A 16464-nucleotide genomic window follows, 5' to 3' on the forward strand; every position below is an offset into this window, starting at 1 on the left:
GTCCAACCCCCTGCTCAATGCAGGAATCCACCCTAAAGCACTACACTGCACTACACTGCCTTGGGCTCCAACAGGATGTAAATGCTAATAGTAATAATGAACCATATCATTTGGCCAACCTGCATGGTCTCTTCCTACAGTCTTTACTGGACCTGTGTTAGACTGGACCTTAGTAAGCGGCATGTGTGCCATTTCTTTCACACATATTTGCTGTCCCTCCTTCCAAGGAGCTCAGCGCAAGCTCCATGAGGCTTTCACAGTTTATCTAGCACAAGTCTCCAAGTAAGTTTAGTGGCTGAGCAGGGGATTTGAACCAAAGTTTCCGTGGTCCAAGTCTACTACTGTTTCTATTTCACCCACCTGCCTCCTGGGGAATTTCCACATGATTACAGGGGCAATGGCTGTGTACTTAACATGACATTCCAATAACCTGGACCTAGTGCAAGAGACACAGTATCATATCACCATGCCATAGATGGGTGGAGACTTGTTGCGGGGGGCGGGATAGCTTTTGTTTGGTGAGTGGTAGCCAGGCTGTTGTTCACTTTTCTTGTTTTTAAGGTGAAGTAATACACAGCCATCAAAGACATAAATAGGGAATTAGACAACACAACATCACTGCATATAACTCGTAGCTGCCCATGACCTTCCTACAATCAGATAGTCATCACAACAGTCATGGGTGCCATTTTCGGGGAGGTGGTGGATACTTTCCTAGGCAGGGCTGATGACCCATGCAACTGCCTGGAACACTGGGGGCCACCTGTCAAGGCCAGCTACTCAACTCTCCACCCAATGCAAACAATTCATTTCACTTGTGAAGCTGACCGCACTGACCTGGACAACCAGTGTTACATGAGCATTCGGGGAGCAGTACTCACAGAACATTTTCAAGATCAGTGGGCCCAATCAAACAGTATGTGCATGAGTGATGGTTATCAAATCCATGCGTCCAAATTTATTGTCTTACATAACAGGAAAAAGTCATGTGTGCAAATTGTGTATCAGTTGTGAAATGAGCTTTTAAAAAGCAGGAAAAACTCCAAGGGATCCAAAAGTAAAACAAATGAAGGGGGTGAGGTGGGCATACCAAAGATGCTCCTTGCCTGGGGCACTATTTGGTCATATGTTGTTTCTCCTCACAGGCACAAAATACAGCAAATGTAGTGGCTGGGAAGAACACTATCCCGAAAACAGAAGCACAGCCTTGAGGGAGGCCACCTAGACAGCACACAAAAGACAGACAATATCTGTGCATTGGTGTGCCAAATACCAAATCATTCAGAAAGGCCTTTAGTGTCCTTTCCCATGTTACCGTTTTGTTCATGGAAGTGCTCCTCCATGTCCTATTCTCCCACCTCCATGCCTAAATGGGATGCAGGTTGGATTTTCATCATGTGAATGATTGAAAATCCAACCTGCGCACACAACTAGGCGCACACAAACAGATGTCATAACAGGGGAGGAGGAGGCTAGTTTGATATGTAAAGGAAATTGGGACTTATTGGGCAGTATTGCTGTTTTCCAGGGAGAAGTCCAGAAATCTTTTAATGAATGATAAAAAGAGTGCATTTTAAAGAAATACTTAGCAATGCGAAGTATTTTTTTAAAATACTCACACACAACAACTTATTAGTTATCTCGCTGGATCAGAACGAAGTCCATCGGGTCCACCATTCTGTTTCCAATAGCAGTGACCAAAAGACCTCTTAGTGATCATGATAAGGGCATGGAACTATGTCATTGGTGCCCAGCATCTGTTCTTGGACATGGCTGTTCAGTTTAGCAGTTGAAACCAAACCGCTGTTAACAGACTTATCCTCCATTTGTTTGTCGAAACCTTTTAAAAAGGAAGAGTGTTGAAAGAGTTTTTTCTGACAATTATAAGAACGTAAGAACAGCCGTGCTGCATTTCCTGCAGTGGCCAACCAGACACCCCTAGGAAGTTCACAAGCAAGGCACAGGGGCAATAGCCCTCCCACATCATTGTTCCCGACCCACTGCTATTGAAAGGTATACTGCCTTCAACTTCGTAGGGCAGCCCTTCCTAGTCTGGTGCCCTCCAGATGTTTGGATTCCAACTTCCACCTCCCCTGTCAGCACAACCACTGATCCGGGCTGATGGGGAGTTATAGCTACAAACATCAGGAGGTCACCCGGTTGGGGAAGGCTGCTGTAGGCAAGATACGTTGCCCTTATGAGAAAGGCTTATCTCTGCCATGAATGTGTCTTCTTCCCTTTTTGCCCGGCCCCAATCAGCTTCATGGAGGGCCTCTCCCTAAGTCTACTATTGCAAGAGAGGGAGACAAATTGAGTTCTTCCCAGAGGTGGCTCTGTATTGGGGGTGAATGGTGGTGGCAACCCTCTATCTCTTCCCCACCCACCTGTGGCAGAGAAATCCCACCACAACCATGTTCATTTGCTCCAATGCATGGCATGATCTCCCGCTGCCCTCTCTGACAACCTTACTAGAAGACTGCGTATCTGCCCCACCAGGTCCAACGGGCACCAGCCGCCACCGATTCTACTCCCAACCTGGTGGGCTGGTCCTGTTGCTTTGGATTGCAACTCCCAACATTCCTGACCAGTGGACATGCTGGCTGGAGCTGATGGGAGTTGAAGTCCACAGACATCTAGAGAGCCCCAGGCTGGGGAAAGCTATTCTCTCCATGCCCATTTGTACAAGCCTTGACATGAGCCCCCCCAAACACAACCCCGCTCGCCTCCTTCTTACTATGGTGCCTTTGTTCCCGCATGGCCACATAGGCGTCGTAGACGTCCCTCTTCACGTAGTTGAGGAAGCCGTCCTTCCTGGCGAACTTGCAGACGAAGGCCTGGTCGTAGAGGCAGTCGAGGAGAAAGCAGCTCTGGACGGCGTCGTGGTCGCCGCCCGGGACCTGCTCCACGAGGGCCAAGTTGCAATGAGGGTCCTTGCAGCAGGCCCGCACGCAGTCCCGACCCCGCTCCACTTCCGGCGAGGACAAGAAGGTGGCGCCGTTCTGCACCGAGGCGTCCGTGTCCAGGACAAACTCCGGCAAGCCAGCTGTGAAATGGGCCAGGCAGCTCTCCCCGAAAGAGGCGCCTTTCTGCGCACCAGCTAGCAACGCCATAGCCAGGGGAATGGTCAGCAGGGCGGCGACGGCCTGGGGCTGGCTTCGACTTCCGACCATCTTGGGCGCGCACACGCAGTCCTCCTCGTCCAGGGAAGGTCCGGGCCAATGGATCCTCGCGCTTCCCAAAGACCGCGGGGGCGCGGAGGGAGATACGCGCCAGTCGCAGAGAAAGATCGCCAAGGGAAGGCGAAGGACGGTTGTTGGGCAACTTCTTCCTCGCCCTTTAACTCTCGCGCTCCGGTCGCAAGGGGGGGGGGGTTTGCTAAAGTTGTTTCCAGACCCCCTCGCCCGTTCCCAGATGGTGTCCGTCGGACGCTTCCTTTTGAAGACGCAGCATCCGTGTCTGTCCCCCTACCCCAGAGCGAAGTGGCCGGCTGGGAATTTTCCTTCGGAAGCTGCAAGTTCTCCCAGCCCAGGGCCTTCGATTCCGTGCGGCTCCTTCTCCCTCTCGAGCCCTGCTGTTGCTTCCTCTTCTTGGCCGAGCGACGCTCTATTTCCCTTCTTTGCTTCCTTCACTACCTGTAGAGTTTCAGGTGAAACTGACTCATAGGCTGTTCTGCAGCCGGAGAGGGTGTTTCCCTTCCGTGCGGACGGATCTTACCTTTAACCCCTGCCTGCCCGAGCTCCAGGTGTGCCCTTAAGTAGCGTTCAGGAACAGACAAAGGACTCCAGGTGACAGGAAGTGAAATCCAACGCCTGGACACGCAGCCCTGCCTAGTCTTATTTACTTTGGACCAGACCAGAAAAAAAGGGAGGCAGAGTCTTGTCGAGGCATTTCTGTAAAAGGGGAGAAAATGTCCCCACCTGTCCCCATCTGGACGTGTTTGGAGACCTTTTCAGGTCAGGAAGGGAATGTGAAAGCACGGGAGACTTGAGAGCATCACCCATTTCTTAGCTCTCCAGTGTGGAAATAAGCTCCTTCTTCTTTTTTACTCATTGCCTACATTATCTACAGATGACATACATCGTGTGGAATTTCATTTGTGAATCTTCCACTCCAAGAGTGAGTGTTTGGTTTTGAGCAAACATCCACTTACGTATTTTGCCAAATTTGCTATGGAAGTTTATTTTATTTTGAAACAAAGTGAAAAATACAGGCAATAAAAAAGAACGCACATAACAATACAAAATCACTAAAGATCCTATCATGGATATCTTTGTGGGACAACTAAAGCAAAACAGCCTAAAGAGAAACTCAGTATCTCATGAAAGGCTGGATATATAAGGGCACAAACCTATGCATGTTTAGACAGAGAAAAATCCCACAACTCCCAGCATTCCCCAGCCAGCAGGAAAAGTGCATTAGGTTGTATAGCATATATAAGGTGTGTGTACATGTAGGTGTATATCTATCTATAATAGTAAAAAATAAATAGATATCTGTATTTGATTAGAATTTGATCAGTGTGAAAGGCTTCTACGTATAAAATAAATGGAAACCTAGTGCCTAATTAAGAAATACATTTCTTGGGGGTGGGGTGCGAAAGCTCAGTGGCAGAATACATGTTTTTCATGTAGAAGATGTCTCAGGTTCAGCCCCAGCCAAGTATCTCCAGGGAAATGATGTCAGGCAGAAAGGCTGGGAAAGAAAGCTCACTCCCTGAGACCTTGAAGAGCGGCTGCCAGCCAAAGCAGACAGTGCTGACTTAGGGGGGCTTCACAGCACTAAATCCTATCCTATGGGATTTCAGACGAAGAAGGAGAACACCATGTTTCAGAAGGCACAGCCATGCAGCTGGAGATGTCTGTAACGGGAGTAGGTCCCACAGTAGATTATAGGTTTAGCACATGATTGTGCATCCCAGATCTGTTTGTTGTTTACAAAAAGAAATTGCAGCTATGGAGGGGGTTTGCAATTGGGGATGGGACAGCAGCAGATAGGGATGGGGTCTTGCTCTCCCCCCCCCCATGCTGGTTTTTCCACCAAAAATTCCCCAAGCTTTCCTTGCCCCAAAAGTGCCATTATAGCAAATGACATCTTTGAAGGCAAATAAAAGCTGTGGGGGGTTCACTAGGAAAATAGTATGGGGGTGAGCCAATCCCCCTGCCGGGCCCCCAAATTACCAACCACTACAACCACCACCACAGCTGCTATAACTTGAAAAAAGAAAGAAGAAGAAAAGCCCAGCATAGATGATCATGTGGGGTGGGTTTTTTTTTTTTTTTTGGTCTATTCCAGGTCTCAGTTCTTTAAAGCAGATGTTTTACCCTCCAGCTCTCATCAGTCCTAGCTAGCAGAGTCGATGGTGAGGTATCATGGAAGCTGAAGGCCAAAACAACTGGAAGGTCACCAGTTGCCCATCCCTACTTTAAGGAGTGGGGCGAGATATATGCTTCAGACCAGTATACTTTTTATTAGTTATATCTTTTATTTTCTATTCTCATGGCAGCTTTCCCAATTCTGCTACCCAGATAATTGAGGGGTAAGGTGAAGTTGACACATATTGGCCTGGTTCACACAACACAACAGCCAGTCATGGCTTAATTTATCCATGGGAGCTGTTGCCTTGTGCTAGGTATCTGTGAGCACCATTTTTGCATGGCATCTATGGGCGCCCAATTTGCCATGGCTTGTTGTGTTGCATGAACAAGCCATGGATTAGTTGAGGATTGTCTAACACTCAAACAACCTCTGGGTTCACACAACATGACAAGCCATGGCAAGGTAGGCACCTCTGTGGCACCATGCAAAAATGGTGCCTGTGAGTGTCCAGCATGACACGTAAGCATAGATCGTTGTGTCATGCTAACCAGGTCATTTTTTTCTGCCTTCCAACTATAGACCCAGTGCAACTGACATCTGGGGAAGCCCATCAGATTCACTGCTGATATAACTAAATTGGGCTTCCATATTCAGAAGCAGTATTCCATAGAATAGTAGTTGGGGTGGATCAACAGTGAGGGAGAGCTAATTGTTTTCATGCCCAGCTTGTGGGCTTCCCATGAGCATCTGATTGGCCACTGGGTGAAACAGGATGTTTCCGAGAGTGCAGGACACGGAATAATGGACTCAAGTTAAAGGAAGCCAGATTCCAGCTGGACATCAGGAAAAACATCCTGACTGTTAGAGCAGTGCGACAATGGAATCAGTTACCTAGGGAGGTTGTGGGCTCTCCCACACTAGAGGCTTTCAAGAGGCAGCTGGACAATCATCTGTCGGGGATGCTTTAGGGTGGATTCCTGCATTAAGCAGGGGGTTGGACTCGATGGCCTTGTAGGCCCCTTCCAACTCTGCTATTCTATGGTTCTATGACTAGATGGGCCTTTGGGCTGATCCAGCAGGGCTCTTCTTATATTATGGCATGAAAATAATAACAAAAGTTTCCCCAGATTTTGGCTTAAGACTTCATTTGGATTTGTTGCTGAGATGAAGATGAGCGGTACAGGAAGCACAATCAGTTTGACTGGTTGAAACTGATTAAGAGACTTCCACATTGTGCTTCCTCAATAGCTGCCCACAGCGCTAAGCCAAAACAAAAAACAAAACCGGGGGAGGGGAGAGTACCTCTTAGAGCAAACAGAAAGAATGACTTCAACAAGGAAGATAGTTGTTCACTTCATTTATAAATAACACAATTGGATCCTGTCCTTTCCCCCAAGGAGTTCAGAGTGGGGTGCGCGATTCTCCCCTCCCATTCTATCCTCACAACAATCCTGTGAGGCCAATTAGGATGAGAGGCAGTGACTAGCCCAAGGCAAGCTCTTCTTGCCACAAACAAATAATTGTCTCTAATACATGGTCAATCCTTTTTCATGCCACTGGGATTTTGTCTTGAGATGCATGCCTGTAAAAAAAAATTGTATTAGAAGCATCCTTCAAACATCTCCTTAGAAAATACTGACATTAGACACCACAGCATAAATGCCTGGGGCTCAGAAGCTGCTTTAGATTTGGGCTCCCGCTCTTTATCCAGCATTCTAATGTAATGAACAGAACAGAGCAGTCCAGCAAAGCCCTACAAGGTGTTTTCTGCTAACATACCACTGCTAGTGAGATCAGGGTGAAAAAGAAAAATATACTGACAGCCTCCGAAACATAAACTGCTGATAAAAACATGCCTCTTAATATAGGCAGCATCAGAATGTCCAGTATGCCTGCTTATCTAAGGTCAACTAATTTGTGTGCTGTTTCTCTCTCTTAACTCTTTCTTTGTTTGCTCTTTCCACAGATTGACACAAATTCTTATCAAGAATAAATACTGGGTCCATAACATAGGCCCAGTTTTGACTTTCCATAGAATCTGTCTGCCCTGAACAGGCAGTCAAGTGAAAATACTGCCTTTTTCACACTCATCTCTGTCTATCTGACATGCATCTCTTTTTTGCCCAATGGTTAGAAATCAGAGGAGTTGTTTACTTGCCCCTTAAGGAGGGGTTTTTATTTTTTGCTGACTGAATTTTGCTGTATGGTAATTCAGAAGAATGTCCCATGTCACATAGTCATTATGATGCTTAATGGAATACTAGAACTTTCTACATTGGGGACAAGAACTGACTCATGATCTTTGTTTGCAAATATATATATATATATATATATATATATATATATATATATATGTAGCATCAAGTACCTGGAGAAATTTAGGCCCTGAATTCTTGAGGCTGGAATTTTAAGAGTACTTACTAGGGAGGGAGCCCCATTAGGCACAGTGGGACTTACTTCCAAGTAAACATGTACAGGATTGCATGGCACATCAGCCAATCTGCAGTACTTCCTGGAGGGGGGAAAATCTGCATAAGCCTTTATTCTGCAGGTCACTTCACACATTCCCTGGAGCCATATCTCTGTTTGATGCCCTCCTCTCAGAAGCATGAAAGAATGCTACAGAATAGAGCAGTTCACATGACATGGCCAGTTCATCAAGAGTTATTTAACCCACAATGAGCCACGGCACAGCTCATGCAGTGTGTTATGTAAATCTGGCTATCATGGGTTAATCGAGGGTTAAACAACCCTCACCTAATCCTAATCAAGGGTTATGGATGGTTGTTTAATCCTTGAATACCCCAGGATGGCTGGGTTTGCCCAAAACGCCACCCACCCCAATCACGCCAATTAGGAGTTGCATATTAAAAATGGCAACCACATACAACATGATTCATCGTGGGTTACATACCCCGTGATAAACCCGCTATGTCATGTGAACCAGTTCAATGTGAGTCTGCCATCCAAGGCATAGGAAGCTGTCTTATACCAGGTCAGACTATTTGCCCAACTAGCTCAGTATTGTCTACTCCAACATTCCCCAATGTGATGCCCTCCAGATGTTTTGGACTCCAACTCCCATCAGCCAGTGGTTGGGAATCCTGGGAGTTGTAGTCTGGAGGTCATGATGTGACCGCCACCAATTTGGATGGCTTTAAAAGGGGCTTGAGCAAATTCATGGAGGAGAATACTGTCAATGGTTACTAGTCCTGATGGCTATATGCTGCCTCCAGTATCAGAGGCAGTGTGCTTATGCATACTAGTTGCTGGGGAACATGGGTGGGAAGGTGCTGTTACAGTCAAGTCCTGCTTGTGGGTTTCCCATGGCCAGTCGATTACTGGACTACAATTCCCATCAGCCCCAGCCAGCATGGCTAATAGTTGGGGATGATGGGCATTGGAGTCCAAAGCGTCTGGAAAGTGCCATGTTGGTGAAAGCTGCTCTACTGACTGAGCTGTTGTTATTCTCCCTTCCTTTATGTATAGTACAGTACTCCCATACTCTGACATCATTGCACTGTTAGGGCATGTCATTTAGAGGGTTCAAAATTATTTTTCACAAATTTTTGAATTAGGGGATCTAAAAATATGTCTTTTGATGTCAGGAATTCAAATCTGCTATTATTATTTTTTGATTGGACAACATTTAGCTCAGTAAATCGGCACTTGAACAAAAAGCATATTCACTGCTCTCGGAAAACAGTATATAATGCTAAGAAGCATTTATTTTCTGTTGTATAAAATATACACTTGCCATAAAACACTGTCTGTTTCTCCTCCACACTCAACATCAATGACAGGGAAATGCTCACCATAACATCAGAACACGAGGTCAGTTGTACTACATGTTGGGGGAAGAAAGGGGAAACTATGACACAGGTCTGCTGTTTTCAGCAGCAAATCCTCTGGTTTTGAGCATGTATAGTTCCAGCCTTTATTCGCTGGTGAGTGCACCTGCATAAAATTTGTTCAAACACATTTGCCATGTTCAAAGGGTAACTTTTTTTTAGTTGAACATGGAAAAAATGGATAAATGCATCTTGAAAATTTGTAAAGCATTCATGAAAGTTCTAGACGGGGCAGAGATCAGTTGTTATTCAAATAAAATGTTGGGCCAAACCAGGAGGTTGCCTCCATGAAACAACTGGGGGGGCGGGGTGTCAAAGCAATTATAAGTAGCCACAGTAAGTAACCAGAAATATATGCTTGCTTAAGGGGACCATACTGTTTAAGCATATTCTCCAGTTGCACTTGTTGAAGAGTCAACACACCCTTTCTTTCTCACACTGTGTGCCAGCTGTTTATGTGCAGTAGGATTGCCAAAGCTTTCAAAACCAAGGGGCATTTTTGATAAGGAGCATCCGCTTAAGTTTTGTGGAAACTTAAGTGCAGGACAATGCTGTGTTCTGTCTGGTGCTAAAACTGAGATGTTTTGGAACGACAGACAACACTTTAAAATGATACTTCTTCACTTCTAAGGACCCCAGCATAGCTAGACGGGGCAATATCCCTGGGATCGCCCCTGTGCATTCACATGATGCATAGGGATCTCAGGAGCAGGGAGGGATGATCCCTCCCTTTCCCCAGGATATTGCCCTACCCTTTTTTCACGGTTCTTCCACAGTCTTGGGATGATCCCAAGACCATGGAACGTGTGGCTGGGTGTTGCGGTTTGTCCTGACTCCTCACAAATAACACTGCGAGGAGCCGGAAACTGGGCATGGGGCACAGAGCTCCTCAGCTCTGTGCCCATCGGGGGTTGGGGGGAGGAGCTGGGAAATTTGTTTTTTAAAAAAACATTTGCGGTTTTGCGGTCGAGCACTTGTGCTCTCCTCCTTTAAAAAACAAAACAAGATGGTGGGCGTGACGTCCTCTTCCTCCTAGGACGTCGCGTGCCTCTTGTAGACAGAGGGGGAGATCTTGTGATAACCATATTGCGATCCTCCCTCCTCCATCGTGCTAGACCTGATAGGTCTAGCCATGGCCTACAGTACTTCTAATGGGTGGCTTATAGCTGAATTATGTCCTTCAAAGCATCTATGTGGCTAGTGGTGTACTTTGCTCAAGTACTGGACCTAAAAACTTTGCTAGTACATTTGAGGTCTAAAAAAATCCATCAGATTATAGTACTTGGATCCTAGGGCCCAATCTACAGCTATAGCCCTTTCACAATGGATGAGGAATGATTGTGATGGTTCCCTGCTTCCTCAGTTGTGCTCACGGGGCACGCACCATTGATGTTTCCCACAATTAAAAGAGAGCCATTGCAGGAGCACATGTGCCCTGTCACAGTGGTTCTGAATGTGTGTCAGCAGAAGTGGGCAGGACTAGGCAGATGGCTATGGGGCGTGGAATATTTTTTTTAATAACTCCTGAGAGGTGTGTACCAGCGCAGACACGCAGCAACACAAGGGGGGATAGGTACTGTGTTGAAAATGCACTCCTGCGCAGAGATATATTTGTTTTAAAAAAATACTCTGCGATGAAACATGCCGATGCCCATGCACACACCCCTTACAGCTGATTGGCTGTTCACCAAGCTAGGAGCTCATGCTGAACCGCAACAGCTTCGCGAAGGGGGACACACCAGCTGCAGACTTCGGGATTGTAGCAAGAGAGCCAAAAACGCAGTGACAAAAGCAGTCAGCAATATTCCTGAACAACTGAGGGGCTGACCTGAGATCACAGTGGGATCAGCTGTGTGTCATGTGGCCTGGTGGGGATAACTTCGATATTATCCTGGAATAAATGCTGGTGTAGACACGGCCTAGGTTTGTCCGACACACTGGAAAATAGATCACATTATGATAGGTACACATAAGATGTGAGCACAATCTTGCACACAAGGGTTTTAAGGGTACAATCCTATGTGTGTTTAAGCCGAAAAAGGTCTTACAACTCCCAGCATTCCCCGGCCAGCCATGCTGGAGGAAATTTAAGGCAGACTTCCCCAACTGGGTGCCTTCCAAGTGTGTTGTATAACAACTCACATCATTCCCAACCCATGCTGGCCAAAAACATCTGGAGGGTGCCCAGTTGGGAAAGCCTGGATTAAGGCTTTCAAATTTCTTTTCTGGGGCATGCGAGTCACCAAATTTCCTAGACATTATTTGTCCAGACCAGTATGGGAACCCTGACATAAAGTATCATCATAGCACATCAATTTTATTTTGACAATGTTGGAAAGTATGGACCAGTTCACAGTATCTGCAATTGTGTGTAATGAACTGTTGCAGAATACCCTATTCTAAAAACTCTTGAATGTCTGCTGATACCATGGAGAAAGCCCAACATGAATCAATCTTTCATGTGATCTCTATTTTGCAATTACAAAAATAATCCCTATAAAGTGGAGTTGTGATCATGAAAACAGGCTCCATTCATATATAGTAGTAGTAGTAGTAGTAGTAGTAGTAAAGCTTTATTGTTTCAACCAATGGTTACAAGCATAGTAAAAGCAATGCTAAAACAAATCATACATTCTGCAAGGTCAGAAATTTTGCTCTGTACATTTGGGCTGTAAGAGCGAAGTTGACCAATGCCAATAGGACAGTCTTGGTATTGCATGTAAACAAAAAGTATATTCTTTCTGAATCAGACCAGTTGGACTTATTCTGAAAAAAACAATCTAAATGTTTAGAATGAAATTGAGAATAGATAGGGCAGTAGAACCACTAATGAGGCAGATCCTCCGCTTTGCCACTACGGCAAGGGCAGAGTCTCGAAGCATAAGGAATTTTATTAAAATGCCCTTCTAGCACTGCTGTTTTCATTTGTTGCATCTTTAATCGTGCAAAGGCTAATCTAAGACGAGGTTTAGAAATTAGGGTCAGGTAGCGTTCACATTCAAATTTAAGCTTATTCTCTGCAAACCAAGGTGCTATCTTATTACTTGAGACTGCACAGAGATCCATCTGAATAGAAACACTATAGACCCTCTCTTTAAAGACCTCTTTGCTGTGAGCTAAATTCAAAGTAGTAGTAGTAGTGAGGAGGAGGAGGAGTGAGAAGAAAAATCATAATAATGAATTTGAGGAATCAGTTTCTGGAACCAAGATAATGTATTTGATGAATTGGCTCTCATTTGCTCTAAAAGACACAATTTAGGTAATCTGGTTGGAGGGGGAAAATACGTCTTGAGCCAGTAGTTAAAGGCCCTGATGGCAGTGATAGATTTGACTGCTATTATGCCAGTTTCTGAGCATAAAAATGAAGCTGAAATGCCATTCATATATTGTTATTGCTTGAAGGACCTTATCTATATCAGCCTCCATGTGACTAGCAGGTGCATGGGATACCCCCAAATGGTACACCCAAGGACTGTAGGCAGGATTGCTACTGCTGAAAATATGGACCAGCCTCAAGTCTAAATTCCCAAGCCCTTGTTTCACTATCCTTATTTTCTTTAAAAGAATTACGAATCATTCATCACTTAATTGATGCTTTGATCTTGCATATAAGAATTTCAGCGTAGGAGTAGTTGGGACAATGAGAAGTTGGAAATTTGCTAGGAGCGTATTTTTTCAAAACTTTCTTATACTAAGAGCTGTTTTGTGTAATTCAGGATTTGCAGACATGATTACATCAGTGTGTGGGACATTCCATTCTACTCATAGATTCTAAGGGGGAAAACTTTCCTTTTTTTACTGGCTGGGGCATGCTGGGTATTTTAGACCAACACGCCTTGAAAGCACCAGGTTGGGGAAGTCTGGTTGATGATGTACTTCCAGCTCTGTTCAAACCATGCATTTGTTTTTGTTTTTTTGTTTTTAAATTTTTTATTTTACTTAAACATAATACATACAATTAAAGAAAAACAACCTAGTACAATAATATTGTGATACAATAAAATCTCATATTCTCGCTTAGTCTATTAACATAATCAAACTTAATCTAAAAGTGCACCCTCCACCTCGGGACCTTATTCCTCTTTCCAAAAACTCAGTTTCTTCAGCTGGTGGTTTCCCACTTCCCTTAGACAACACAAATACTAGGAACTGTTTCCAGATTGCCTCAAAATCATTCGTTTTTGTTATTCCTCTTCTCATTTTAATATTACATGTCAATTTATCATTAATAGCAATCTCCCATACTTCTTTATACTACTCTTCAATAGAGTATTCCCCTTGAATCTTCCAGTTCCTAGCTACAATCAACCTTGCTGCAGTCAGCAAATTCGTTATCAATTCCTTAATTTCTTTACTACCTTTGAAATCTTCATGTAGTGAGAGTAATGCAACCCTTGGTGTTTCTTCTATTTTCATTCCGACAATTTCTTCAATCTCAGAAAACACCATCTTCCACAACTTTTGCACATATTTACATTCCCACCACATGTGTAAATACGTTCCTTTTTCACCACAACCTCTCCAACAATTTGCTGAATGCTGATTATTTATTTTGTTTAGTTTGACTGGGGTTAGGTACCACCTCCAAATAATTTTGTAATAATTCTCCTTTATTCTCACTGACATATTTCTCAACACTCTTTGTCCCCAAAGTCTTTCCCAACTCTGCTGTCCTATCTGTATCTTCAAATCTGTCTCCCAAACCACTTTCCCCACACTATCCATCGATCCCTTCTCAAGTAATATTGTATATATTTGACTCATTAAACCTTTTGTTACTGTATTTTCTCCCTTATCCATTTCTTTTTTATCAATCAATTTCTCAAACTTCGTCAACTCTCTACACTCTCCATTTTCTCTTATCCAATTTTTAGTCCATTGTTCCAATTGCCTATAATTTAACCAAGTTAATTTTCTATCTTTTAATACCGCTTCCATCTCTTTCCTTGTACTCATCCCTCTTAACCATTCTCTTAATTTCATTTTCTTTTTCTCTATTAAAACTTTACTTAATCTACTCTTCAAATCTTCCAGAATTTTTTTTTACCATTATTACCGTCGTTAACGGGGAGCCGCTCGAAAGCAACTCCTTCTTATATTTACTCCAAATTTCACAATGAATCTTCAAGAGCGGATTACCTAAATCTTCAAACCATGCATTTGTAAATAAACACAAATATTACAAAACAAGCCTTCAATGTCCTCCTTCCAAAGGAAAGCAAACATGGGTGGGCATTGAGCCCCTGGAGATTCTCACCACTCAGAGAAGGGGGTGAGTGTGACTGTATCATGTTTTGCAGGTGTTTGTTTACTTATTTCCTTTTGATGTCTGTTTCTGTTGCAAGAGTAACAAGGCAGAGTAGAATCTATGGCAGAGTGAAATGAGGGGGGCATGTTGTAGAGGACAGTTGCCACCAAAGATGAACTGTTCCTTCACGTAGGAGTTGACAGGTCAAAGTGTGTCTTTTGGGTCACTTCATAAAGCACTTCTCCAACAGCAGAAGTGATGCTGGCAGGTTGTCCCAAAACACCAGGTGTGTCCCTGGGCTAACTGTCAGCATCACTTCCGTTGTTAAAGCTCTGCGTTTCACCCAGTGATCCCAAAAGGCACTCTCTGACCTGCAATCTTTTATGTAAGAAGGTGAAGTGTCAGACTCACCTTTGGCTCGAGTTGCTCTCTCCAATTTGCACATTGTTTCATCCGTCGTTGGTTCTGCTCTGCCTTGTTCTTATACGACATCAACTTTGCTTTTAAGGGAGAGCCAAACAATATATTGACTTGCATGTTTTTCGGCTCCGCTGTCTCCACCCACCACCAGGTTAATTGTCCTGGTATGGTGGGTGTAGAATCACGGAAGGGGTGTGGGCATACGGGAGTGGGGAGGGAGTCCAGAGTTCAGTAGATCATGACTAACAATCAACTAAGCAGTAATGTGAGATGGAGGAAAGGAATGGATGACAGGCTTCTGAGACCACAAGGAAACACTGTGCTATTGGATTTTGCAATGAGTGTTTCTGCAATTTGCCCCTAGAGTTCCCTTCTAATGAGCAGCCGCATCAGGTGGTCTCCTGAACGCATTCTGAAAGCAATGCAACAGCCGCGTCCCCCTATATCCTGACTTCTTAATCTTAACAATTCCCAAATGGTGAGTCAAGAGGATTAAGAGCAGTATTTCTGGGCTATTATGGTTTAGCATGCGTTCATTCATTAGTCCATTCTCTTCTGTTTCCACACCAATGTGCAATGTTGTTGTTGTTGTTTTTAAAAAATCCTGCACATTTGCACTCGTTTTCAAATATTTCTCCACCCCAAATATGCCGTTTTACCATAAAAGCATGTTTTGGTATGCCTTTCATCCTAAAACACAGTTTTTTTATATAAATACTTTGGTATGGGTTTTGAGGTACTGCCAAATTCATAGATCTGCAAAAATCAAAATATTAGCCTGGAACAGCAATTCAGATCAGTTTGATTAAAAACGTGGACTGAATGAAATCTTTGAGCATCCCTAGAATTCCATAGAACCTTTCTGCATCATTTTTTCAGCTGTTGGCAGACAACCAAAAACTTTCTGCACCTGAATGGTGGGGTGCACTAGTTCATCTATTCAGGGTTCTTCCTTCAGAACCATATATGGCTGTAATTCTATGCACATTTACTAGAAAGTAATGCCCATTGGTCACAGTTGGGGTTACATCTGAATAAACATACTTAGAGATATGCTATCAGCATGTTACCAAAATTCACCAGAAGTATGTCCTTTATATGTTGTTGTTGTTGTATCCATGGTGGTGAGCTGAACACATCCTGTCTCCACTGGACATACAACTCTGAGATGTCTGAAGAATGTTTTCACTTCCTCAGATCTTCAAAATGGACGATCAGATGGGCCAAAGTTCAAGAAAGCACATATGGTTTCTGCAGGTCCATTGCCAAGGACAAATGTTCCACCCACCCAATGAACAGTCCCAGTCTGCACACTGCAAGCTTTGTTATCATCTCTTCACTTCAGGGCAAATTTCAGAGGGGAGGAGCAATTTTCCTGCCTCCAACTACTATCTAAATGTGCCAGAAAGAAAGAAAGGTGCCATATTTTCTTTTCATTTTACAAACAAAAATGTTGAAGCCTTACACCCTTTGCGGGATTCTTATGGTTTTATAACTCTCTTCTGCCGTACCTACTATGTTTTCCTTATCCAATAGACTTGTTTGAAAGTTGTTTCTGGTGGTTCCTGATTTTGAGAGAAATGGCTACCAGTGACTTTGGGATTTGGAAATATTTAGAATCATGAAACT

General features: G+C 44.0%; 1 protein-coding gene across 1 annotated transcript in view; it reads right to left on the reverse strand.

Annotated features, from left to right (window-relative positions):
- The window catches only part of SPINT1 (serine peptidase inhibitor, Kunitz type 1), a 46644-nt gene extending 43533 nt beyond the window's left edge, over positions 1-3111 (reverse strand). Inside the window, exon 1 of the mRNA XM_063118863.1 lies at positions 2735-3111. Within this exon, the coding sequence (XP_062974933.1) occupies positions 2735-3110 (376 nt within the window). The 5' untranslated portion in view covers position 3111. The remainder of the gene's footprint in view (positions 1-2734) is intronic.
- Positions 3112-16464: the final 13353 nt, after the last annotated feature.

This window comes from Elgaria multicarinata, chromosome 2 (assembly GCF_023053635.1).
Source record: "Elgaria multicarinata webbii isolate HBS135686 ecotype San Diego chromosome 2, rElgMul1.1.pri, whole genome shotgun sequence".
Classification (NCBI taxonomy): domain Eukaryota; kingdom Metazoa; phylum Chordata; class Lepidosauria; order Squamata; family Anguidae; genus Elgaria; species Elgaria multicarinata.